This window comes from Xiphophorus couchianus, chromosome 3, assembly GCF_001444195.1.
Source record: "Xiphophorus couchianus chromosome 3, X_couchianus-1.0, whole genome shotgun sequence".
NCBI classification, from domain to species: Eukaryota; Metazoa; Chordata; class Actinopteri; order Cyprinodontiformes; family Poeciliidae; genus Xiphophorus; species Xiphophorus couchianus.
Genome location: NC_040230.1, coordinates 11,243,930 through 11,271,598, shown reverse-complemented (window position 1 = coordinate 11,271,598; position 27,669 = coordinate 11,243,930). Strand labels below are relative to the sequence as shown.

Below are 27,669 nucleotides of genomic sequence, written 5' to 3'. Positions count from 1 at the left end.
CCTGATTCTTATTAAATTTACATTTTCTTTTCCCATTTTGAAGTAGTCATAAAATAAACTGTACCTCTCCGCATAGATCACACAAAAAATACATATTCACCACGAGAGGGAGCCGTCAAGCAATTCTTTAACTCCAGTGGGACATGATGTAGATTCTCAAGGCGGCTTTCATTACTGTAATAATTTACAGCACTAAGTGTGTACCATTCATTGCGAAGCTTTTCTACGTTTCAGTTCGAGTCCTGAGCTGTCCTTACACTGACACCTCTAGATTTAAATCAAAGCAATGTTACGACTGCTTTTTGTCGTGGTGGTGATTTTTATAGGTAAGAGATTTGTATTAGTAAAATGTTTTCAAGCCTCTGTCAAGTTTTTTTATTGTGTAACAACCAGATAAACCTTATTCTTAAACAGAGCTCACCATGATTAAAATATGCCTAAAATATTAGGTACATATTTTCAGCATTTTATATTAGGCTAACCTTTCATACCTATCCATATTTGTTTTTTGACCTTTTAAGCCATTTTTAATACTGCATTATACTTGTACCTGTTTTCCAGGTTTATCTAATGGAGTTGGTGTGTTACCAGATGGTCCTCTGATTGCCTCTGTTGGAGGGACAGTAAATTTCACAACAGACCTGAATCCAACAGAAACACCATTTACGTTTGTCAACTGGCAGTTTGATAATGGTTCAAAACCTCAATTCATAATTATATCACAGTCTACTGGAGACACAACTGCACCAGAATATGAAGGCAGGCTCACTCTCTTCAGATCAACTGGATCTCTGGAACTCAGGGATCTGAAACTCAGTGACAGTGGAGAGTACACAGTTACCATTCAAGATGGAATGAATCAACCGATAGGACGCACCACATTGAATGTTTATGGTGAGTAGATGTTGAAAGCCAAGATTCAACTAACACGTTTCAGTCTCTAAACTTTCACTGCAGTTTATTTTATTTTTTTCACCCTCCATCCATCTTATAACCCTTTAAACAAGTGAGAGCTGTAGGCTATTATTATGAGCTTTGAACTATTTTAAATGTATTTTGTGGGAAGAAGAATTAAGGAATTAAATAGAATAGTCTACTGCATTGTTTAAAATCAGATTTCCTTCAGGATATTTAAAATTACATTGGTCAAAATAAAAAAAGAAAATAAACTTGAGGTTTTATCAGAAAAGCTCAGAAACGGGAAACATGATCAGTTGTGTTGTTACTTAGACATTGCTTTCAGCCTGTTACATGCTTTCAGACTTAGCAATGAAATTAATGTTTATCAAGCAGTTTTGCCAAAAAGGTTTTTTTGTTGACATGCCTACAAAGTACCTTGAAAAGAGTAAATGGGAGGAAGCAGAGTAAATAATTCCTCTAACTTTTATGGAAGAGTTTGCTGATTGGAGATATTTCTTTGTCAGTGCTGTACTAGTTTTCTATTGTTTCCAACATGTCATATTATTTGATTAGGGATATAAAATAAAACTGACATGGTTTGATGGAAGTTGACTTAAAATTGTCAATTTTAAATCACCTTCCATCCATTCATATTCATATTCATGAAGACCTACTCATGTTCATGATAGGTGTTGTGTCATGTTTATGACGGTGTCATGACAGTCTTATTCACAACGCGTCAAATAAAGTGTTTTTTATAATTTCTCCCATGTCAAGATTTTTACTGTTTTTTCATGAAGAGAAATACAGAAGAGATTGTTGTCTCTTGTATTTGATGACAACAACTTTGGTTTCCTCCAACAGAACCAGTCTCCAATGTAAATGTCTCCCTGCTAAGTTCAGACCTGATTGAGTTCAACAGCTCCGTCAGTCTGTTCTGCTCCTCCTCTGGATCTTCTCTCTCCTTCCTATGGATGAAAGACGGCTCTGAGGTCACAGACAGCGAGAGAGTTCAGATCAACACAAATGAAGAAAACTCCAATCTGACAATAGTAAATGTGACCCGAAATGACAAGGGATCATACACCTGCCATGTGTCTAATCTTGTCAGTTCTGTCATCAGTGATCCAGTAAAAATCTCTGTTAGTTGTAAGTTTCTCATCTAAATGCTCAACATCTGTTTAAATCTGCTGCAGCCATTATATAAATATAATTGGAAAAGTTCTGCAACTTTAATGTAATTTTTAATTTATTAACTTTCTTAATATTTAATTTATATTTATTCTTAAAATAATGGTAATTATTTTAAGAATTGCTTCTACACAAATAACATGGAATTATTTATCATTACTTTTTCAGTGAAATTAATTTCTTCACCTATTGCTGTTTCTACACTCAGATGGTCCAGATAATGTACAAATAGAAGTGTATCCATCTAAGGAACATCATGAGAAAGGATCAGACATTAATCTGACCTGCTCTGCTGACTCAACACCTTCTGCTGAATATCAGTGGTTTCTGAATGGAGACAAGCTGACCAGTAGCGGTCCATTGCTCAGACTGATAAATATCCAGATGAGTCAGAGTGGAAACTACAGCTGTCAGGCCTTTAACAGCAAAACTCTGATATCTCAAACATCTGAACCTTCACCTGTCTCTGTTCATGGTAGGTATGACAAACGTTCTTGTAAAAAGAAATATATGTTATAAAACTGAACAGCAGCATCACTGTTAGTATTGGAAAAAAGATTACCATATAACACCTTCAACATTGTTATAGTCCAGAACAATTACATAGCCAAATTATTTTGATTATTTTACAATTATTGGTGGCTACATTAATAATCATATTAATTTAATAACATAAAAGGACAAAAATGTCAACACTGCAACCCATCCTAAAGAAAGGTTTGAAGCATGGAGCTAAAATTCACCCATTAATCGTCTATACTTATCTCTACATTATGTTGCAAATTTAAGGTTATGAGAACATCTCTGTGGGCAATATTTATATAGCTAACATCTGTTCACTTATTATTTAAGTACAATGCATTGAAACTCTATGTATTTTGTGACACTTTTAATGCAACATAATAAGCTCTCTCTTGAGTTTATTCTCTTGAGCATGAGAAAGTGAATGATGAGTCCCACTTGTAACTTTCTCCACAACCTGTAGTCACACAGTAAAAACTGCTGGGTTGAAAATAACCCAATACGTAACCCAGCGCTGGGTCATATATGGACCGACCCAACACTGGGTTGTTTTAACTCAACTGGGTTGGGTTGAGGGTTTGACCCAGCACATTGGGTCATAGCTGCAACCTAAAGCTTGGGTTAAATTGACCACTGCCCAAAGTTAAAATGACTCAATATTGGGTTGAAATTTATTACCCATTAAAAGGGTTATTATACCACCATATTTTTATTTTTAATTTTTTTTTCCTTTTCTACTTTAAAATTCACTATAAAAATTTAACTAAAAACATTCAGATTAGCTCAAAATAACTTTTATTTGCAAATGTTATACATTCCAACATACATGAAATTTTTAATACAGACATGTAAAAGTTACATATAAACAATTGATTAAATCTGCACCCTTTTTTACTTTATTGGTGTACACAACAAAATATTTTCATCAGTTTGAAGGAAATGTAAAAAACAATAGTAACATAGTAACAAAGAAGGTTTTTCAATCAGAACATTTAAAACTTATTTAAGGGTTATTGAAGAATTGCATTTATTCTTCCATGGCCTCCAACTGTGCCCTCATTAATTTTATCGGGGGTGACTCGTTTCCTGGGATTTCATATATCACAGTTTGGAGAAAATCCCAAATCTGGATACACGACTTCGGATAACTCACATCAAAAACGAAGAATGATTTGAAACAGCCGTCAACGGCCCCCAAAAGAGATGGATATTCCAAAGCAGTTCCATTTATGACAACAAATGCTTGGGAACAACAATACCTGTCCCCAAGCATGAGAACACGTGGATGCTCTGTTGCTGTACTTCCAAGATATTCCACCATATTTGTCCCAATCTGGTGTGTGGAAAAAGCAGAAAGGAAGCCATTAGTCATTTAAAGGTAAGGAGGAACATTACCCACTAATAATTTTTGACTAATTCTTATATGATTTTTGTTTGATACATTATCAAAAGACCCTTGCGTTTGAAGTTTACATATACTATATAAAAAGACATATTTTTGGTCAACGCTGTCTCATGTTATATGACATTAAAATTCTTATTTCACGTCAATTAGGACTTGGTAAATTCCAGATTAATGACAGGGAGAACAGTGAGGGAAAAAAAGCATATTTGTTTTAAACTTCTGGTTTCAACTACATTTAAACAGCAAAGAACTCATTCTGACATGAAGATAGACTTACTGGCTGGACATCAATGAAGGCTTGCTGGACTTCAAGGTTGCTGGGTCTGACCACCTTTCGCCCAACTCTGTAGGGAACAGCAGGGAGGAGTTTTGGCAGCAGCTGCAGTGCCACGTCACCTTGTTTGTCTGTCAACGAAAAACTCAGATTAAAATGCTACACAATCAAAAAAGAGCCACAGGAGAAAAAAATTAGTTCAGAAAATGTTCCTTTTGAGCTTCAATACCTTGTGGAAGCAACTCAATCTCAGGCAGAAGACCGCTCTCCTCCTTCTTCCCCATGCGAATGACCTTTGATGAGAACAAGGTGTTCCAGTTCTCTGTCAGTTTTCCACAAGACTGTGGATATAAAACGGCAAAGTCCTGCAAAATCTAACAATCAGAAAAGACAAAAATACAAATCAAATGTAAAAGTGAAATGAACTATTACATTCAACCTTTCATGGGTGCTACAAATGTATGTTCTGGGTAGTTTGACATTTTGAGTTTGATTGTAATTGTACATTTTCACATGGTATTGCAGTTTATTGTTTAACATTTAACTGATCTCAATATGAGGTATAACCTCACCATCCCTGGTGTGTCCAACAAACGTGGGAACTCTGCAAAAATCTGCTGCATTGGGATTGTCCCACTTGAGCGGATCCATCCTGCGCGATATACTGCAGTTTCCCGCATGTATTGGACAACCTGGTCTGCGGGCCAGAAGTTATTTTTTAGCCATTCTGTCATCTGGATGGCACGCTCAGCACTGATGGTTGGTTCTGTGGGGAAAAAAACATATTACAGGAATTAAAAGAAAAAAAATTTGAGGTAATTCACAGCAATAAGAGCTTAGATTGCTGCTCAAAACAATAGGGCTTGGAAAAAGTCTATGTGCTAGTACCAGGCAAACTTGATCTTTTTGGTGGAGCTTCTGGGGCTGAAAGCATCTTCTTCCTTGGTTGATGCCTTTTCCTTACATTACGGAGACGCTCCTCCAGAAAGCCAGTTGCTGGCCTGTGTTGTCTTCCGCGGGTAAACCAGGCGTCCTGAACATTTTTAACAAAAGAAATATAAAAGTTAAATGTTAGCCTTTCTGTTTTAATGTCCAAATTTTTTATTAAACCTACAACTCAAAGCTTAAACACCATAGTTACAATGATATTTAATGCTAACCATTGTGCAAGTTGTTGAAGTACTTGTGTGCTAGTTCTCTGAAGTGTGAAAACTTACATATCCTGTGCCATGGCTGTCTCTTAAACATGGAAACTGGTCCACAATCGAAGATGCCAGAATTGCTTTAGTGTCTGAAGATGGGCTGGAAACAAAAAAAATTACACTCAGTAAGACAGGCAAGTAAAATATTTTATTTTAATTAGTTATTGTAAGATGAAAACATAGAGCAGAAACCTTAAAACACAAACAATTTCCAAAAAAGCCAGTTTTTATTAGCCCAACATATACTTTAAGACTTCTTACTGGAGAAATTTTACTTAGGTGAGCACTGCACAATGCCGTTAATGTTCTCACCAAGAGCAAAATGTCACAAAAACAACCTAATTGATCCAGTTTTTACAAGAAATACTCACTTTTCTCCATATTGATCCATCAGGTGTGACACAAGTGTTCTGACCATGCACCGTCTTTCACGAATGGATATATGCTGATTTCCATCAAGACTGATAACCACAGGTCTACCTTCAGGGGAGGCACTGAGGATCTCACGGATGTTCTACAGATAAATAGTGAAAAATAAAATAGCTGTTATTTAGCTGCAGTTTAATATTCTTAGAAATTTAAGAAAAGATGAGATGTGTCATTTTTAATTTTAATTAGTAAGAATGGATGTCAATATGTTATATAGGAAAGGTTGATTGTGCAGCTTAACTTACAAATGCTGCTCTTCCAACAGAAGAAACTCCACTCTCTAATTCAGCATGTGGTGTAGGATCAGCATCTTCAGTTGTTTTAGGGCTAGATGTCCAGTGTGCTCACTTTGAGCACACTGGACATATCTTGAAGCTGAATATGTGTTATGAATTACTCTTAGGTGAGAAAAAAAATTCCTTATGTTATGTCCTAAAGACATCCCACATTTAAAACACACATATCCCATTTTGTCTTGTCCTATGACTCAAAGCATACCTCAAGAAATTTTGCAAAATGACGTTGAAATTTCAGACGAGGACCAAGGTGAGGAATCAGGGATGTCAGGCAGTTAGCATCCAAAAGAAAGAAGCTTTCTTCATCAATGTTTTCAGCTGAAATATATGAGAAATTACATATTAATATTTTCAATCCAAAGAATTCCTGCCAATGCATGCTTTTAAGTACACACACACACGCGCGCACACACACACACGCACGCACACACACGTGTATATACTTAACCTACCTTCAAAAGCAGGGATTAGGTCAGAAAGTTTCCATTCAGTCAGCTTCTGTTTTACAAACTCATCCATCTTTCAGATCTTTCAGGGAAAAAAGTGATACAATTTGAGTCATTTTTTTCCTATGTGGAAAATAACCTGTACAATGTGTGCAAAAATATTTTATTTAGGACAATCACCAAATATTTCACAGCAAATAAGAAAAAATAATAGGACATTGACTATATGTTTAGCAGCTAATAACCATGAACAAATGTAAAACATCACTTTTTGGGACACCAGGAGAGATCACACTGTTCAGTCTTGTTTTCACCAGCGCAACCTGATACCTGACAACATGAAGCAGATCTGTGTAAACCCAAAAGTTAATCCAGCTGTTTTCACTAATAACTGTATGTTTTTAATTCCACCTTGGTGGCTAATAATGGCCAGAATAACATACGTGCGCATTATCTAATTTCTGCGTCATGATGATGTTGCTGCTTACATAAAATCATATGGTAATGACAGATACATATAGCCGTCAGTTTGTGTTAAGCACATGCCATCGCAGAGTTGCTGATCTGACAGAACACCGGTGGGGACGACTCCAAACATGTCGGAGCACTTTTAAATTAAGAGATATTTCAATAAATCGAGCAGATATTTTATTGTTATATAGTTAAATCTTCACTAGAAATCTGTAAAAGTTACTTTTATTCGACAGAAAGCATATTATCCAACTTTAGCTTCCCCTCCTCTGCCATTGCTGGTGCATACTTTTTTTTTTTCCTTCTCCACTGCCTCAATCGGTTTCACCAAGGTTAACCGTATAATAGCATAGCATAGTGTGTTCAGTAAGAAATAAAAGGCTTAATGAAAATGGCATTTAACAGTTATATTACTGATATATTACTATGAATACCTGTATAGCCTGTATCGCTTCGGACACCGTTACTGCAAAGCCTCCAGTCCCTCCTTGTCGCTATAGATCCGTTATTAGCATTCTAGCTTAGCTACCACCTTTTGCGCGCGCTAGTGAACGAGGCCCGCGAAAACAAGGCCGGGGAGGGGGCGGGGGGGCAAAGCGCCATCTCTCCCTCCCACACCCTCACCTTTTTTTAAACCAAATTGGATAAATTATCTTTGAATTAAATGAATTATTTCAAAAACATTACACTATCAACGAAGATGATAGGTTAGATCAAATAATTAAATTAAAGTAACATAAATTTAATTTAAAAGATCTGTAGTATATGAAGAATACAATAACCCTATAAACTTTAAAAATATTATGCCATGATATTGTAACTTACCATGTTTTATTTGAATTGAGAAATCCAGTGTTGTCTGATCAGGTCACAGTCCAGTTGAAAATGGAGGTTTGTGAAGAGGGCAATGGATTTTTACCCAATTGGTTGGGTCAAACTGTATTTGACCCAACCAATTGGGTAAAGTGTTGAGTCAACTGAACCTGAAACCTAACAGAATCAGTTAAGTGGAGTTCATTAAAACAAAAAAAAAAAGTCAACCCAACCGCTGGGTCACTACGTTTGAACCAATATTGGGTCAAAGTAACCCAACATATGACCCAGCATCTCTTACCCAGAAGTTGGGTTATGAAAATAACCCAGCATTTTTTACTGTGCAGACATTCACTAAGGAAAGTGGAGAGATATGGGAATATTTTCTGAGGAAAAACTCAGACAGGAACATGGATAGCAAACTTCAGACCAAGATCATTGTACATGTTACCTTCCTGGGTAACTTCAGACTTTTACTCTCATTTCCTTTCTGCTTCATTTCAGGATTTTTGGTAGCTGACAGTTCCATTCAGCCTTTGAGAAGCTTCACTGCTGTGTGATCTTAGGCTCAGTACCTTTTTAAAAATATATATATTTTAAGTAATGCAGTACTTACTTATAATGGGTATAAAGTTAATTTTCTCCTTAACTTATAAAGTCGCATATATGCTTTTTCAAAGACATACCATATGTTTATGTAAAAAGTCAAAAAATTTAAAATCTAAGAGGTCCTTGAAAACTAATTTCTCTTCAAATTCATATTTTATTGGACTAAATTCAGTGGGATAAAATTCATCTTAAGGAAAAATTACTTCAGTTTGCTAAAATGTGTAATAAAACTAAATTGCATTTTAGCAAGATTGTTATGATACAGAAGTTTTAAACACACATTGGTACTAATAAAATACTCAAAGCTATTTGATATAGCTGCAAACTTTGTTGTAGGCACAGGGATACTTCTAATAAATAGTAGAAAACACATTATCTGGTAAAACAAAAGTAATCACAAAAAAAGTAACACTTCAATATTTTCTTGGATTGCCTTTAACTTTGATAACTATATATATGCACTGTGGCATTATTTCACTATGCTTCAGCAACATTGCAAGATTTATTTTCATCCACTGTTGCATTAATTTTTCACCAAGATCTTGTTTTGATGATGGGAGAGTAACGTCCAAGCAGCTAAGCTGCAGTCGAGCTGCAGAGTATTGAAGGCATGAAAGTTTACAACAATATGGAAAAAGAGCCAGTAGATTTATCACTAGTTGTTGAAAAAATTTGCCCGAGGATACTGAAAATGGATAAATATAGTGACAAAGTGGATAAGTTAACAGTGGTTTTTTCAACACAGCGTCACATATCCCCTCCGCTTATCCCTACAAATGGCCTTGCCTCTTTTGTGGGGGTTTATTCTTTCACAGGGTTTGGAGTTCAGTTACACTAACCAAAGTTATTTACAGACTTTTCAGGCCTCTCTATTGACTTCAATACAACAACTAGTGAAGAATCTAGTAATTATTATTTTTTTCTGTGTTGTTGGAGACTTTTATGGCAACAACTCTCTGCCACTCAGCTGCAAGCAGCCTGTCTGTGAGGTGCTTTACTCAGCACTGCTGTTAGTCTGACATAATTCGTTCAACACCATACCATCTGCAGTAGTAAGAACAGAGGAGACTCATTACACTCTGTGTTCACATTGCAAACAAATCACACATGTACAACGCTCAGTAACTCTATCGATCTGTGTTCGCTGCCTCACTCTTGGCTCACTATTCCAACTCCTGACTAGCCACTGGGCAGGGCTGCTGTGTGTCCGAGTGAGGTGGTGATATAACTGAACGCAGGGCTGAGGGACGAAGATGGACGAAGCTGTACCGCTGCAACCAATAGGAAAATTGAACTGGCTAAGAGTCGTTCAACTGATGGAGATCAACACTGAGATGGTTTAGGCAGAAGATTGCAGAAATAAACATTTACACGAAAATGTAAATGTAAATCTAGCTAAATAACCTAAGTAACCTAAATAACCTATTTAGACAGTTTTTCAGCAAGATAAGTTAATTTAATTACATTTTTAAAGCAATAGCATTTCTTAATTGCATTACAGCAATTAATCTATTTATAATTGTTGACTAACTTGTATGAGACATAAAAGTTAGCATATTTTGATCATTTAAGTCCTTCAGGGTGAAAGACTTCAAATCATGTCTCTAACTGAGTCACTCCAAATCATTTATATTACTTTCACTCAGAACAAAAATTCTTGTGCAACTATAAGATTACTAGAAATCTAAATATTCCAGTGATACAAATTATTTTGGGCTTAACTGTACCTGAGTATTTCATATTTTGATCCAAATGAAAAAGTACCTCCAAATGATATGTAATTGATTTAGACATCTTAATATAAGATATAACCCTTCCAACATTTTGTCAGTATACATTTAGAAAGTTGCACAGTTTCATAATAGATAAACCTGTTCATTAACCCCCTAACTTTCAACATTTAGCAGTATATAAAAATTATTAAGAGTAAATATGAATATCTTCTACTAAAAGTTGTCTGTGATTGATTTTTATTTTTCTTTCCACCCACAGAGAGAGTCTCTAATGTAAAGGTTACTCAAGACGTTACCCATTTGATTGAGTTCAATGGGTCTGTCAGCTTCTCCTGCTCCTCCTTTGGATCTTCTCTCTCCTTCCTCTGGATGAACAGCAGCTCTCAGATCACAACCAGTGACAGAGTTCAGATCACTGATGGAGGATCCAAGCTGACTATAGTCAATGTGACCAGATATGATGATGGATCTTACAGCTGTGATGTTTCCAATCCTGTCAGCAGTGCCAAGAGTTATCCTGTAAACGTCTCTGTCAGCTGTGAGTTTTTCCAACGCTATAACATCCTTTTGAAATTAATACATTTATTGGAGCTTAACACCTGTTGTTTGTTGCTATTTCACTATTTGAAAAAATATGAGAAACACGTTTTTAAAAAGTGAGATCAAGTAAAACACCATCATATCTGCAAAACATTATCAGTTAATGATGTCAGTAAGAACATTGGCCATCCAATAAACTTTAAATATGTGCTTCTTTTTCTAATATTTGTACTATTTCTCTTAGTGAAGCAGCTGTTAAACTAACAATACACTGAGAAAGCTGTTTATGAGTTTAATGCGGCAAATTAATTAATATTAATTGTTGCAGATGGTCCAGAGAAAGTCAACTTAGAATCACCTTCTCAGAAATATCCAGAAGGGTTGAACATCAGTTTGTCTTGTTCAGCTGACTCCAGACCTACTGCCACTTTTGATTGGTTCTTTAATGGAAAAGTTCTATCCGGTTCTGGATCTGAGCTTGAACTCCTCAATGTTCAAAAGAATCAGAGTGGAAACTACAGCTGTCGGGCCTTTAACAGCAAAACCTCAATATATCAATCATCTCAACTTTTAAATATCTCTATAGAAGGCACCTCTACAAAAGGTAAGTTACCTCACACTCACAAACTTTAAAAATACTTTAGTTGTATTTCATGTGATGGACCAACAAACGTAGCACATTTTGGTAAAGAAGACGAGAAACAGCTTTCAAAATCTTTTACAGATGAAAATCTCAAAAATGTTTTTGTATTCATTTAAACCAAATACTGTAATTATTTCACAATGTACAAAAAAGAACTGCTCTCAACTAGTTAAAGGGAACACATTTCTCTTTTATTTTCACTAAAAATGTCAGGGTTAAAATAGCTATTTATTTTATTTTAGAATACTTTAAATTCTTATTTGAAATTGCATGAACAAAATTTCTGCTTTAATAATGAATTTTAGTGAACATCACAATAAACTCCAAAAATATTTAATGTGAACAGGACATTATCCTTAAACTTTGCTAATGCACAAGAGTGAGATCAATGTAACACACTTCCATCTCACTCATGGTGCAACACAGGATACAGAAACATGCTGCTAGGCACTCTGGTAAATAGTTCCCACTCCTGTCTTTTTCTTCTTTCTGTTTTTTAAATGGAAACCTAAAAACGCTCATTTATGTAACTCTTGAAAGTCTGACAAGATTAATAAATGTTAACTCAACTTACTTTTGTAAGTTTATCTTTCAGAAATAGACACATTTAGGTTCAAAATTTTAAACTCGCTAAGTTTATTTGACAATAGAAGAAGATAATAGACAACTGAATGCGGCTCAAATGATTTAGATAGTGGGTTGTTTTCCTGACAGAAGCTGAACCTCCATCCCAGAGTCCAGTCTTTTCATAGTTTCTCCAGTATTTTCCTTAATTTAGTTCTTTCCATCATAACATAAACTCCAACCAGGTTCCTTGTCTAATTAGAAGAAACTATCCCAACAGCATTAGTCTGTAACAGACATCTTTTACTGCTGGAATGGCATTTTTAGGATAATGTGTTGGGTTAGACAATTAAATTTATCTAAACGGGTTAGTGAACTAAATTTATAAAGTACATTTCCAGTCATACTGACCTCTCAAAGTTCTTTACTCAACAGACATTCATCCATTCACACTCATAAATGTGTTCACATTTATACACTGATATGCAGATCAATAGGCAGTTTAAGTTGGAATTTCTTATGTGATGGGCTGGTTCAATGGTAGAGGTGTTAGATAATTTCTATGATACTATGTATCTCCACCTCTACCCTTCTCTCCTGAAAGCATTACCAGTACCGTCCCTTCTAATAGGTTTGATTGTGCCAATTATTTCAGTGGTTCTGTTCATGGTCTGCAGTTCTTTGATTGTGTTATTTCACAGCAGAAAAGAGTCTGAATAATGTTTTAATTGTTACAAATATTATTCCTAGCACCATTCACATCCATTACTGCTGCTTGTTTTGTGTATAGAAATAATATGCTTATGTCAACGTATTGTGTAACTTGACAGTTTTGGACAGTGAACATATTTTTCTTTTTTATTGCTTTTTAGGAAGCTCATTATCCGCTGGAGCCATTGCAGGAATTGTAATTGCATGCTTAGTATGCGCTTCTTTAATTGTTCTTGGAGCGTACTTCATACTTAAAAAAAAGTAAGTGGAAAATAGCCGTTAAAATAAAAAATAAAAAACAACCTTATGTAATTAATAATATTGTCCTGCTAAAATGTTTTTAGATTATGCCTTAAAATGTGATCAAAATGCCACAGTTTATGTTTCTTGACAATACACTGCTTTTGTTTTCTAGCTATACTTATAATTTTGGGTTTGACTGTATGTACTGTCATTTGTATCTTATTAATGCTTTCAATATAATTGCAAATGTAAAACAATATTCATGCAGTAATTGTAATTACATTATTTCATATATGATTCTAAATAACTATAGAAAACTAGGAGAGGAAAACAGAGTTTGTTGAATATTTATAAATAACTTACTCCGTTTTTTATTAATTTTTTTATCTAAACAGAAAACCTTGGGGGAAAACCTCAAATAGAAATATTTCAGCAGGTAAGTGTGCAGTTGTTGATGTGTGTCTATTGATTATTCAGTATTCGTTGTTTAATTTTAATTTATCTATGAATTACAGGTGGGAACAGACGAGATAATGGTGTAAGTAGTAATGAGGTAAAGATAGTGCAATGCTATACTATGTTTCATGTTTCAATGTTTCATACTAAACCTTGTTTTAAAATATGGTTAAATAGTCACAGTCTGTAGTAGCAGTGAAAGACAGGGTAACATCAATTTGTTGTTCTATGATTAGAAAGTTTAGAAAATCTACACTTTTAAATAGAAAGGTGCAAAGTTGCTTAATAACCGTATACATTAGTAACTAATGTGACATTTTTCTAAATTTACTATAAAAAATTTATTGATATCCATTTGATATTTAACTCGGTCCTTTTATTAATGATTTCCAACCTGATGTTGCATGATTAAGGATGATCTAAAAAGGTGATAGAGATTTCATAAGAATCAATTAATCGAAGCAATCAGAAGTCGCCAAGACTCTCTGAATCAGGGGGTTTCCTGATCCCCTTTCACACATGAGATTTTTTTTTATGATTTAGCTAAAAAATAATGCTGAGGTAGTTCTTTTCCTCAGCTTCTTCACTGACAAGTGTGTACAGAAGGAGTTGGACGGGACGATGAAAAACAAAGTATTTCACGGTTTCTTGGGAAATGAGCTTGGTAGCTTCAGCAGGAATTTTATTGATTGATGGTCCCCACCCACTTCTGAGGTGAAAATACAATACAGCCAGGCCGAAGGGGGACGGGCCAGGCCTGCAGTGCAAAAAGTCACAATGTTGGACTTTAAGCCTGGGAAACTAAATACAGCTCGATACATCTCTAGTGTATTTCATTAAGTGCTTGTTTGAGGAATTGGTCAATGGTATTTTATGCAGCCATGATAATGCAGCCAGTTTATATATTCAACAATATTGATTTTTAAATGAAATGTTTCTCACAAATCTTTTTTTTTCTACCATGCAGGAGGTGACCTACGCAGATGTCAGGTTTTCTAAGAACAAGAAACCTGTTCAAGCCCAGTGGGAATCAGACAACCCCTCATCAACCTACGCTGACATCAGGACCAACAGAAACTAAAGCACTCTTCCCTCTGCGCTCATGCAGCTGAAACCAATCAGGCTGGCAGCCTGGTATTAACTAAATCCTGCTAAAACTTGACATTTCTTTAAGCAAAAACCAACAATGACAGAGCTGGCTGAAACTTGATTGTTGGTTTGCTTTAGCAAATTTAAGCATTAGTTTACTTCATTCTGTCACCGTATTGTTTAATAATTAACTGACTCCAGCTCTTACTGGCAACAGAAAGCAGAAGGCAGAATATTTCCCCCTTTTCATTTTATGACTTTTGTAAATGCAAAGTGAGCAGCAATCTTCTCTTTATGGTTCAATTATTTCTTTTAGTATCAATTTGGTCTAAATATGAGGTAATGCAAGTGTTATTCCTGAAATGTGTAGTGTGTTCCTAGACAAAACTTAAGTTCATACATATGTAGATTCAGAGTGGATAGACACATAATAGAATCATCAAGATACAGATTGTCTTGGTTCCAATCTGAATTTAGTGTATCTTGTTAATATGTCATTACAACTTTGGATAATACTAATCTTGTGATAATGCAAATCTAAAATGTGAAGCTTCTGCAGTTGCTATTATAAAGAAGCTGCAGCCACATTCAGTTTACATTAGATGCCAGATTTTGCACTGATAAAAAAGAAATCCTCCAATGTTTAGGGGTACAACGACACACAAAAGTCACTGTCTGATTCAATTTCAGTAGACATTAATCAATACTTTGAGTATTAATATGTGTACCATCACATAACAGGAAAGATCTAGAATGGGAATGTTAAACATCACTTATCCTGTCAGGTTATTGTAATAGTTAACCTTTCTGGAAGCAGAAGTGCAAATTTTATTTTGAGAAGCTTAAGCAAGAAAATATTGTTTGTAAATATCAGAGCACTCCACTTAAGCTAATTTGATTAATACAGCCAAATGTGTGGTCATAGTTTAGCGTGATGTATTCTTTGTTATAGTTGTAGTACAGTTTTTATACTGTGCCAACATGAAACCACTGAAGTAACAAACTAATTGTAGAAAGAAAAAACTTGGATGGGCTTGACATTCATACCAATGCATGATCAACAAAAAGAAACCCAGTTTCCAATCATTTAAGATGTAGGACACAAAAATCATGCTTTTGGAATTTTATCTTATTCCTCCAAATATGTTTCATGGTATATGTGTGTTTACTACTACTTTCTTCTTATGTGAAAAGGGCATTTAAGGAAATTATAAAAATATTTTCTCCTGATTAAACATTCTCAAACATATTTGAAGTTATATAAGCCTTTATTCCTTGTATGGAACAGACCTGCTGTAAATAAAATAGGTTGTAGATGATGTCTGAATACCAAGACTGAACTTTTGAAACCCTTCCAGAAACCTGAACCTCAACTCTATTTAAAATTCATGGAATGTCCATACCAGATGAACTTGACCAATATAATTAAAATTAAAAGAAGGAAATGTTTGACACAGGAATGTAAAGTTAAATTGCCTATTTTTAATAGGAACATTAATCTTCCAGAATTTGCTGTTGGCTTTTTCTTTGTAAACACAGTTAATAAAAAGCCACTGGATTGTCTCCAGGTTTTAAGTGGACTCAAAGTCCAACAAGCTGCTGATCAAATCATTGTCAGGATTCTGATATCATTTGTCACTTTTTGAATTTATTAGAAATAGTTTACAATGCAGAGCTTAATAGGAGTTGTTGCCACCTGGAGTGTTATAACCACTGATTGTGTAGGCAGACAATTATTTGTTCACAGAAGACCAAATAGAGTTGCAGCTTTTTCTTCTTAACAAATAAAATTATCATTTGTAAACATGTTTCTGTATTTACTGAAGTTATCTTTGTCTAATAATAATATTTGTTTGATGAGCTGAAGCATTTAAGTGTATCAAAAAAGCAAAAACAAAATAAATATTTTTTCCAAGCAATATATTGTGGTTTTTTAGGTACATTTGTAAACTTCCGGGTTTGAACATCTGTCATTCTCTGGACTAGATGTCTAAATTGCAGAAGCGTCAGATTTTTTGGCTTTGACATTTAAGAGTTACAAAGCAGTAGGAAAGGTACGGAAGAGGATTAGGGCCACCGAAAAAAAAAAAAAAAAGAATTCTGAGATTAAACCTTAATCCTCTTCCGTAGAAAGAAAATCTAATGGGGAAAATAATGTTTCACTGTATGTTTACTCAAATATCTACAAGTGTTTCACATGACTTAATATATTTAATTCATGTAGTTTATCTTATTTTCATGCTCATTAGAAATTATTTTTGAGGTTATGCAACATCAGTGACAAATTATTCAGCTAATACAAAATAAACTTCAAGGCATCACTATCCCTTTGATGTGCATATCTATTTAGTCACTATTTGCTATATACGTAATGAATGAAGCAGTTCATAAATGTTTGCTTTAATTCTTGTGATATCTTATAATCTACTTATTTTACTTTCTATTTATATCTATCTTTCATATCATCGATGTTATAGACAGTATAAGTCAATGGGGATATAACCACTGATGACATAGGGTCCTACAGCGTTTTGATGTGTCCCTGCTCCAAGTATTTAGTTGTGTTTAGCAGAGTCATTCTATTTATCTAACTATCTTATTCAGCTCTATTAAACTATAGATACATGCAAGAGTTGAAGGACATCGGCAGTTGAGGACCTCAATTTGACATAATTGACATTTGTAGTTAAACCAGGAAAAAGATGAATTTTAGTTTCAAAGAACCACCAAAACAATAGATTGGCTTTCGGTGAAAATTGTATTTAAAGTATCTAAAAACATGAAATCAGCCCACAAGCTTTCCAAAAAGAAAAGAGACGGACACTCATCTTGACCCAACTACAGTCAAATCAGAATGAGCAGCAGTAGACCTTTGCCCTGCTCTACTCCCTCCTATAATGTTCACATACTAGTAAGCGGAAAAGCTCCTCAGTCTTAGTGGTGATCAAATGTTTGGTTATTAGAATGAAAATCAAAAGGACAAAATCTGATGAAAGCAGACCAGGCTGAGGCAGATAAAACTTTGTATTTCCCTTGAAGTTTATTTATAGATAAGAATTAAAATTTTAAGTTTACTCATGTAAACTTAAAGTTACACTGGTTTAATGATCAACCAGTTTTAACAGTGGTTGTTATCACTGACGTCAGCAGGCAGAACAGTCCCTTGTTTTTTTATGAGCAATATGCTGTTATTGTCATAATGTTTGTGAAGGGACCCATTTGCATCAGGTGAGAGACATGAAAGTTCTGTTGTACATTTAATTAAAAAAATAAGCAAAGAATCAAACTTACAAAAATGAGAAAGTCCTGGGAAACAAAAAAAATCTAAACAAAGCCAAATAGGAGACACATAAAGATCTCAGGGAAACCAGGGAGAAGTGACAAGATGAACTGGCGAGTAATCACTGACAATGAAGTTAGCTTAAAACATGTTTGAGAAGTTAGGTCAAACATGTATAATTCAGTGTATATTTTAATGTCTGTTGGATAATCTAGAAGAGTTAGTGTTGCTAAAAGATAAAAGATTTAGCATGATGAAAATGAGGAAGTAGATCTCAGGTAATATCAAATTCATTTCCAGTAACAGAGCAGCAATACATTCAAAGTTCAGAGGGGATAATTATGTTGTTGTAGCAGGCAAATAAAAGATCCATAAAAGGTCAGTGTCAATGCAAGTCATGCATTGACACTGACTTTCTTTCATATTTCTTCCATAAGCTATAAGTAATTGAGCAAGTAGGAGGATTTTTAGCATTTGTGACTCATTCATTCTATCTTGTTAGTGTAGCTCTGGTAACTAATTTAAAAGGAAGCAGAAACAGAAATGGCAAAAATAAATAAATAAAATGACCAATAAAAGAGGAGGAGGTTATCAATTTGTTTCAAGAACTATACGTCAATAAAATCAAAGTTCAGTATGAACAAATATAAAGTGACAGTGAAGTTACAGGACACTACTGTAATTAATTTCAATAACAACTGCAAAAAGACATTTGTATTTTAATTTCATTTGAAACTGAAACAGACGCATAAGAGTCTTTGTATTCATGATGTAATAGAAACTGGCTTTCATTTGGTAAAAGTTATATCTTTTCCTGGGCATGCTTTGATTTATTTGTGAAACTCTAATATTTGGAGCTGAAAATGCACACATGCTCAGACAGGCAACATTTTATGGAGGACTGTAGTGGGAGGGACTGTAGGTAATAAGTAACTACCCTCACAATACGCCATCTGGTGTTGTATCATGTAAAACATTTCAAAACTATTATTTTTAGTAATATTAATATTCAAGGTAGTAATAAATATTGCAATAAAAATAATACATTTAAATTTATTTATGAATATTTTTCTTATTGATAAAACTTTTTTGAAAACCACACATCCATAACCTTCCAAACTCAGTAGTTATAAGTTCACTTAAACATAAAAATACAGAAATTTCAACATGGTAGCTCAGCATTGACTTAGTCATTAACTGTTGATTTAATAAAATATGTGCGTAACTGAAATGTGAAATAATTTTGATGTACTTATAAGTAGCTTTCAAACATCTTTGTCGGCCTCTGCTGGTGAAACTCATGAGTGAGAATATGCTTTACTGAATTAAGGAGTTACTCTGTTTTGAAAACATTATATATGTTAAATAAGGTGCTTCATTTATTTAAAATTAAAAAGTAGATACTGTTTGTGTTTGAGACAGTTGGGTGTTTTAGTGTCAGATAGTACAGGGAAAGATGCACTTGTTTGAATTTGGTTCAGTTTGATTTAGTTTCCTACTGTACACATTTTTGTATTCGAAGTCGATGAAATTTAGTGATTAAAAGAAGCTTTATTTGGAAGGCTTCGAATTCATTGGTCAATGAGAATGAGATGTTTTCTCTTAGTGTTTTAGACAGTTATGGGTAATAAGAAAATATGTATTTGATCAGCTGGGAGGCTTCTAGCTGAGATAGATCTGCTTGAAAATACAGAAAAATATTGTTTCTTTGTTTTTCCTTTAGATGACATATGGTGTCTGTGAAGAATACAGTAGTACACTCTACCATCAATGATAGATCCTAATAGGGTAATTTTAGCCAAGATCAATATATACTGTGACCCTACGAAGCATTTTAACAATCAAACACGTCTGATCTATGACATATTCATATAAACAGTAATAATAATAACAACAACAACGGAGCAACAAGTTGATTGGTTTAGAAAACATGTCCTTATTGGCTTTGAATGAGGTGAATGAGAGTCTATCAGTTTCCCAACATCTAGTGACAACAGAAAGCATCAGACTTTGAACCAGGAAGTGGACATATAATGGGAGTTTGAGAGTAAATAGTTTTTCAGCAGCTGTTAGGTTTAGAAAATTGAAAAAAAGATAACTTTTTGAACAAAATCTATTTCTTTAGTCTTTTACATCTGCGTCTAAGAACTAAAAAGAAAATAAGAACCAAAAAGAAACTAAAGCCCTGATGGAGTTTAAAATGGTCCTTGAATTTAGATGAACAAAAACTAGATAGCCCTGATAATCACCTTTTAAAGATAACGTTGATGTACTTCCTTGTACGTGTTGGTTTATTGCCATCACATCTGATCTTTCGTTTACACTGTCTTTGGTGTCATTGAATAATTAACCAGATGCTGCTGTAAGGTCAGAAAGCAAAACATTTCCTTATTGTTGTGCCATGACCACAAAAGATGTGAAATGAGTCATAATTATCTTCATGTTGAGGTCATGAGGTAATCTGTGAACTGATGTTTTTAAGGCTTTAATGCTAATTTACGCGTTATTACTTACCACAGTGTTAAATCATCATAATCTCACAACTATGAACACATTAAGGTGGATAAGTGTTAAAACTAATACTGTTAGAATCAGAAATTTTAGTAATAGGAATTATATCACACAATAAAAAAACAGTTTTCCTTGAATTGTAAATTAAAAAAGAGACTGATGAATTTCTTTAGTTCAATGCTGGAAGAAATGAAAGGTTTGTTTTATGATCAATAAGGATGTAAATATATCAACCAAACATGATTAAACTGGGGGATAATTCAAAGCTAGATTATGATAAAGGTGCAACATTCTTCTGATATGATAAAGAGAAACACCTTCCTCAAACAATATCCTTAACAGATATCCATTGGGTAATAAAGGTGAACAAAGTGTTTCAGAGGAAGTTCATAATAGTTCAGGATGAGGCCCATTAAACATTAAACTTCCTCCTCAACATGTAACATTAGAGACATTAAACTCTACATCAATGAAATTTGAACTCCCTTTCATATTAAGTCAGTACATTTTTCCTGATCTGAAACTTTTTTTTCCACTTACCTCAATTGTTTACTTGTATTCTCTGTCATTTCATGTTAATCGCTGAGAAGGAACAAGTAGCAGTGTTTAAACTCATTGTGAATGTGCGACAAAGACTTGACATGTTGCTATAACATTTGCAGATGAATTTTGTATTTTGTAATTATGTGGTTTCTAATTATGATAAAAAAAATTTCAGTTGCTGATCCTTGTGCTTTTGGAGGTGCAACATCACTGTTCTGCACACTACAGAATTACACTACAATTAATGTGGTTCTAATTGTAGTGTGTCGTTTAATGATATAAAGGCCTTTTATAACATTAACTTTGCTGTTAATTTGATAATGCATTAGAAAGCTGTCACTACATGGGAAATTTTAAAAACAAGTTTATCAGAATGAAATTATTTTTGATGTTTATTGTACACCAAGAAATATACATATTCTAATGGTATTACAAAGTCCAACACAAAGACAAGCCTGAATTTTCCACTATTTTACTGTCTCACACTAACAAAAGGTTATTGACAAAGTTTGAAGAAGTAATCAGGCAAATTTAAATAGATTCTTCTCTGAGAATATTGTAGCAATTTTTCAAATTTTATAGTGAATAACGATGTAATTACAGTACAATTTACTCAGATGGCAGGGCTGTGAAAGAAGTATTTTGTGTTTAAACAAGTCAGTTATCAATTGCATTTGCAATTTTATCTGATTCAGCTCGACTGCATCCAAACACATTCAATGCTTCACAGGTCAGTAAATGCAAATAAAAATATAGTCAGAGAATAAATATTATGCTTTACAAGAAAGATTTAGCTGATTTCATTTCATTGGAAGTTCTCCCCATCAATAAATATCAAACATTGAAAAAACAAATTACAGAATGAAGAAAGTTTGACGTTTAGTTTTAAAGGCAGCGATAATTAATGTTTTTAAGTTCTGTGAGTGATTTTTTAAGATTTAAACTGATGTGTTGCTTTCTAATGACATTCAGCATGATTTTACAATTTAAAATTTGAACAGGTTTTTCTTCTGAAAATTAGGTTCGCAATAAACTTTTATTTGGAGTAAGAGGAGACATTACGACTATGGAGCGGTTTCAGTCACACAGCGCCATCTAGTGGTGTCAGAAATGATCAGACTCAAAAGTGCCACGCTATTAAGCAGTTTTGACACAACGAGGTGACGAATTTCCACTTTTTGCTTGGGAAACTTCCCCTTTTGTGGCTCACAATGATTTCATCACTATGTGAATTCTTTTGTTGTGAAATGTTTGAACTAATAACTTAAGAATCAAACGTTCAGAGACAAGATTACTACTACAAGCAGAGATGAAGGGCTTCACTGTGACCAAAAAGACTCTTTACTGTGCTCTGCTGCTGGCACTCATGGGTGAGAAAACTTATTTTCTTTAATTTTTGGCATGTACTTATTTGTAATCTCTCTATATAGACAGCTTTTATTATCAAATTAAAAATAAAGAATGTGTAAATTCAACCTTGCCATTTGTTTAAATGCTTCAATCAGGAATTAAAAGAACTGTTTAGTTTTGTTAACAACCATATCAACTCTTTCTCATCCTCAGGTTCACCAGTATTCGTTGCATCCATGCAGATCTCCTGGACCGGCAGGGTGACCGCTGGCTCCCGCACCACCTTCACTTGCTCTTCGTCCTGTTTTCCAAGCTGTGTCTACAGCTGGAACTTTAATGGCAGGACAGTCAATGGGAGCACATTATCCTGGACACCAAATGGACAAGATGTTTCAGTGGAACTGCAGTGCATCGTCTACAATAACAAAACAGGAATCACCAGCAGCACAACCACCATCGTAGAGATTTGGAGTAGGTATATAGAATCAGATGGTAACTAAATGTATCTGGTCAAAAATTACATGTAGGAACTAACTGTATGTGAATGTTTTGCAGCAATGTATTTTCAGTCATTTTGCTATAAATAGCTAGATCATCTTTTTTAGAAAGGTGAATAGACAGAAAGGCAATAAGCTTTTCTGTGTGTCTGATTGGAGAATAATTTTCTAAACTTTACATGTTTTTATCCTAGATGTTGTTTAATTATCCAGAATAAATAGAAAATCATAAATAAAAAGTAATAATGTAAAAGCCTAGAATGCAGATGGATGCTTGACACAGTTTTCAAAATTTTACCTTGACTTGATTCATATTGAACCAACATCCATGGATAGTACTTTACTTCCTACATTTTTGGATACTATTGTGCTATTCGACTTAAAAGGAGAAAAAAATATTCCCTTTATTTTGATGAATGTAACACATTGTTAATTTCTTTCAGCATAACCAAATGTAAATGAACTGAAGTCCTTCTTCTTTCCTTTGGATCTTGTGTAACAGACCCAGTCTCTGTGCGAATCAGTCCTCCAAACATCGTCCCATCTCTCAACCAGCCTCTCAGTTTGCGTTGCCAGGATTCTGCACCCAGAGGCCACCAGGATCCATCAGACATTGTCTGGTATAAAGATGGACAGAAAGTGACTCTACGTGAAAATATGAGGTTCCTTCAAAACAATCTCACTCTTCACTTCAACTCCCTGCTCTCCTCTGATGCCGGTTTCTATCAGTGTGACATTTATCTGCCAACATCGGAGACGAAAGTTTACAGCCTGGGATTTCTGCTCAGCTGTAAGTTTACATCTGCAGGAAGAGATTAAGTAACTACAAATAATACATTGTTGTGACATGTTCTGAACTCATGACTCTTTTGTAGTTGATCCATGGAACGTCACCATCAGAGGACCTGATGTTGTGTTTCCTGGCAGGTTGAGTCAGTTCACCTGTCTGACCAGCTGCACCATAAATGTTGAATGCAGTATTAGGTGGCAGTTTAGAGGAGGTTTCCCTGTAGGAACCTACTTTTCAGTCAACACAAATCACCTCAAGTGGATTCCCTCCAACCCTGGGACGTTTCAGAACTTCACATGTATCGCAGAGAACAAAGCTGCAGGACGCTCAGCGGAGGACACAAAGATGGTTCAAGTTAAAGGTAATGACCGATCCTCAGTATGTAGTCTTCTGTCTAATAATATATAGACAAAGTATTAATTTATTTTTTTTTTCTATATCTTTAAACAGGTGTTCCAATTTCTGGATCAGAGGTGCAGTTCAGTAAATGTTCACTGCTGGTTTTCTGTTTCTTTTTGATTCAAACAACTGTTACCTGGATTTAATTTTTAAATTATGTCTTTTAATGCTATTTATTTATAACATTTCCTCGGTTTGTCTGTTTTATTGTTACTACACTTGATTACACAAAGCTGCTAAACAACAAAAAAAACAATCCTTAAATAACTTTATTACCTTCATTTATTTGTTGATTTTTTGGTTAGCACTGATCAATAATAAATTATCTGTTTATTATGAAGGACTGGGCGTTTCTCTTTTTCAAAACACCTTATACATAACAGTAAGTTCATGACGCATTTGTCTAAGGAAAGTTCAGGCTTATGAAAGAGTTTGTGAAACAAGTTATTATTGCTAAAATTTAAATGACTCTTCATTAAAGTTCAGTGACCAGTCCATTACATCACATCCTGTATTGCTTTCTAAAATTCTCCAAGGTGAAACGATTAAGAATAGTTATATGTTGGATCAGACATGTTTATCCAGTATCATGTGCATTATATCTGCTAACATACGATCCTCAGTAATATTAGCCTTTTTATCGCTCAGTGTTTGACTTTGCATTCCTTGGAGTACGAGTTAACTCAGAATATTATGAACAGGTTGAGTTTAATTTATCCAAGGCTTATCATTGGGCATATTTTGGTAATGAGTCATGAGTCCTTTTTGTGTCCATCTGAAGCTGAGCAAATACAACAGATAAGTATATCACTCTGAACAAACTCAGGAAGACTGAGGGTTTTTTGTTGTGCCTTGTTTTTCAATGGATTTTCAGAAATACAACTGTGTGAATCATATCTTAGCCCTTATCTCTGTTCTTTATTAACTGTTCTTACTTATTTTAAGTATTTGGGAATAAAAACTGGAGTTTCAGTTTGATAGATTTGTACACTTGACCCTCATTAATGATTAGCTGAAATGTTCTAAAGTGGCACTTTATAGCTTGTTTTTCTTGTAAAGTATAACCCTGGAGTGCTTTTAAAGCACTGACAAAAATCTGCAGCAGCTTGACTTTACACTATATGAACAGGACCAAACTTTATATTTTTTATCATTTCTTATTATTCAATAATTTCCTCCCTCTAAAGACACAATGTTAACCACTGCTTAACCAGAAAAAAAAAACAAGAAGAAAAAATGGTATCTTTAACAAACTTCTGTCTTCTATTCTTAAAGAAATATGTGCATTTCTTCAAGATGTCTCAGTGAGTTTAAATAAATCACTATGAATCCATCAGATATTTTTTCTTATGTGCTGCTTTTTCACATAAAATGTTTTGGATCAAATGTTCTTTAAATGTACTATGAAGATGAAATTATCCATAACCGATGAAGAATGTAATCTGCAGATTCCTCTATTTTACAAAAAAAAGAAGAAAAGAAAAACAACATTTTTATGGGCACTAATTTGATTTTCTTTCAACTTTATGGTCAGTATTATACTTTTTACCATAAGGAGGCGCTCTTCTCATGAATAACTGCTCCCATACTCCATGTATTTTGTGTTCAAATTAAACTGGGAAAGATATTGATTATTGGTATTTACATTTCATTCGTCAATTAGTTGTTCATATTGTTTTGAAAGTTGTAGTAAAATTACTAAAATATCAATATTTTGTGAAAAGAAACACCGACTTAACAGAGCACTCAGTTGTTCTCCTGGGAAATGTAGTTCTTAGGGTTAAACTATGCAGTTACATAATACTATCTGAAGGCTATTCATTTTTTATACTGTTGTCATTAAATGAACAAGGTCTAAATGGCAGGGATTTTATAGTGTTTCCTGCACTTAATGTTGCAAACATTTGTGTCTTAGAATTATTCAAAATGTGAAATAAGAGAGTTTCATTATGTTTTTATTGGAGATCCAATAAATCTACTGAAATATGTGTTTCACTTGGCCAGTTCTGCTATAATAAGTAGCATTTTATCATATTTATCATCCTTAGGACATGTGAGGCTGAAACCCTGAGTCAAATCAAACAGTTCAGCTAAAATTTGTGGTTACAATACAATTTCCTTTGAGTATAAACTAAAAATGGTTTAGCATAGTGGGCTGGAATGTGTTTCTCAGAGTATGATATTTGGCAAAAACACTTATATTAGGGTATAAAAGGTGATAATATAATATTAGAGGCTGAAGCTTTTTAAGGCCTGATTCTGGCAAGAGGTCCAGGTTCTGCTATGGTAAAAGTTGGGCTGCAGAAGTCGAGGCGATGTCTATACAGGTCTGTGTACGCACCTTTACCCTCTAGCATGATGGCAGGAAATGGAGAAACAGAAACTGGACTATTAAAGGAGTGGCCAGTGCAGCAGTGGTGTACAGTCATCCCACAGCAGCTTTGCCTTCCTGTGTGAACTTTGCATGCTCCCAGTACCTGTTAGGGTTTTCTGCAGGTGTTCAGATTTCCAAAGACATGACTTATTGCTAAAATGAACAAATGTGAGAGTGGCGTACTCTGTTCCTGTGACACTTTGGGTATTTATCCAGGGCGCGCCTGTCTTCGAATCCAGAGTCACTTCAAATGCCTGTAAAGTAAAGAACGAATATCAGGTTACAAAAAGTCAATATCTGCATTTTTACATTGTAATCACACTGACCTTCATGCTATACAAATTATCTAGACATCAATCAGTCTTTCTAGGGTCATTTGCATGACCTCAATCAAATACTGAGCCTTGCTCCACCATAGTCACAATGGAGCCCCAGTTGCTTACTGAGAGCTATTGTGAAGCACACAATTGTTCCTTTATTTGAGTCATAAGAAGGGCAGGAAGGAGCAGATAAGAACCTTGTTGTAAAAGCAGTGAGAATCACACCTCACTATACATTCACAGAATTTGACACTTGGATTATAAAGTGATTTTTATCCTTTGAGATTAGGATTAAGAGAAGTTTGAGAACACAACATTTAGCACAATGCTGGATGAAGTGTATGCCACTGTTTTATTCTGCCTTTTTGAAAACTTACTTAAAAAACATGAGCTCATTAGAGAACTTATTTTTGACACACAAACCTGCTAAAGCTCTAATAAAGTGTCATTTGTAAAGTGTGGAGTCTTTCAGGAGATTGGTATGGTCAAACTTGAGCTTTTATGATATGTATTTATGATTAAATTGTGTTTCTTTTCTATATTATACATGGATGCATATTTTTTTGTGTTTACCATACTTGTGAGGCAATTTGTGACCACTGTCTGTGAAAATGTGCAATAAAAAGGTACAACCATCAACTATTTCATTCAGATTTTGTGTGAAAAATAATATCCAGGCAGAGAAGACACTGGATGATTTTTTGTTTTAAAATACTGAAAGTGTGTTATCCACTTTCTCCCCTTTTCTCTAACAGCATCAAACTAAATAAAGCTCAGGTGTTTTAACTTTCATGGTTGTTAATTTTTGTTTTAGTTTAGTCCTTAGATTTGGTTCTTAGTTTATTATTGTATCTCATTGTGTGTTTGCTTAGATTTTGGTGTGGTACATTGGTTTTGTACTATATGTTTTTATTTGGATTATTTCCTTGCTGTTAATTCACTTAAATTTTCCATTTGTTATTTACTCATTAATTATTTATTGTGTACTTAGAGTTTAGGTTCCTTTGATGTTACTGTTTGTTAGTTTCAGATTTTTCTCCCTTCCTCCCACTCTGATCGGAACAGCTG

The 27,669-nt window shown here is 34.3% G+C and overlaps 3 protein-coding genes across 8 annotated transcripts; 2 read left to right on the top strand and 1 right to left on the bottom strand.

Annotated features, from left to right (window-relative positions):
• Positions 1-217: 217 nt before the first annotated feature.
• On the top strand, positions 218-15,608 carry LOC114142361 (carcinoembryonic antigen-related cell adhesion molecule 5-like). Of its 2 annotated transcripts, none has more exons than XM_028013608.1 (10): positions 218-326; positions 562-894; positions 1,765-2,049; positions 2,300-2,566; positions 10,551-10,829; positions 11,160-11,435; positions 12,911-13,010; positions 13,388-13,428; positions 13,508-13,530; positions 14,416-15,608. In XM_028013608.1, exons 1-10 carry the CDS (start codon positions 287-289, stop codon positions 14,527-14,529), a joined length of 1,758 nt encoding a protein of 585 aa, XP_027869409.1. In that variant the 5' UTR covers positions 218-286; the 3' UTR covers positions 14,530-15,608. The 2 variants fall into 2 exon arrangements, with proteins under 2 accessions (XP_027869409.1, XP_027869408.1); XM_028013607.1 differs by having other exon boundaries at positions 13,508-13,545.
• LOC114142362 (uncharacterized) lies at positions 3,595-8,191 on the bottom strand. Of its 5 annotated transcripts, none has more exons than XM_028013614.1 (10): positions 7,962-8,191; positions 6,672-6,747; positions 6,422-6,537; positions 5,866-6,008; positions 5,510-5,594; positions 5,181-5,325; positions 4,865-5,058; positions 4,522-4,585; positions 4,296-4,423; positions 3,595-3,946 (listed from the first exon to the last, which is right to left on the bottom strand). In XM_028013614.1, exons 2-10 carry the CDS (start codon positions 6,736-6,738, stop codon positions 3,641-3,643), a joined length of 1,248 nt encoding a protein of 415 aa, XP_027869415.1. In that variant the 5' UTR covers positions 6,739-6,747; positions 7,962-8,191; the 3' UTR covers positions 3,595-3,640. The 5 variants fall into 5 exon arrangements, with proteins under 5 accessions (XP_027869415.1, XP_027869410.1, XP_027869413.1 ...); XM_028013609.1 differs by having other exon boundaries at positions 4,522-4,666; positions 7,962-8,190; XM_028013612.1 differs by lacking the exon at positions 7,962-8,191 and adding an exon at positions 7,571-7,589 and having other exon boundaries at positions 4,522-4,666.
• A 6,509-nt stretch (positions 15,609-22,117) lies between the features above and the next one.
• On the top strand, positions 22,118-24,227 carry LOC114142363 (carcinoembryonic antigen-related cell adhesion molecule 20-like). The gene is made up of 5 exons (XM_028013615.1): positions 22,118-22,241; positions 22,435-22,692; positions 23,221-23,508; positions 23,594-23,869; positions 23,959-24,227. The coding sequence occupies exons 1-5, from the start codon at positions 22,181-22,183 to the stop codon at positions 24,051-24,053; spliced, it is 978 nt and encodes a 325-aa protein (XP_027869416.1). The 5' UTR covers positions 22,118-22,180; the 3' UTR covers positions 24,054-24,227.
• The last annotated feature ends 3,442 nt before the right edge of the window (positions 24,228-27,669 follow it).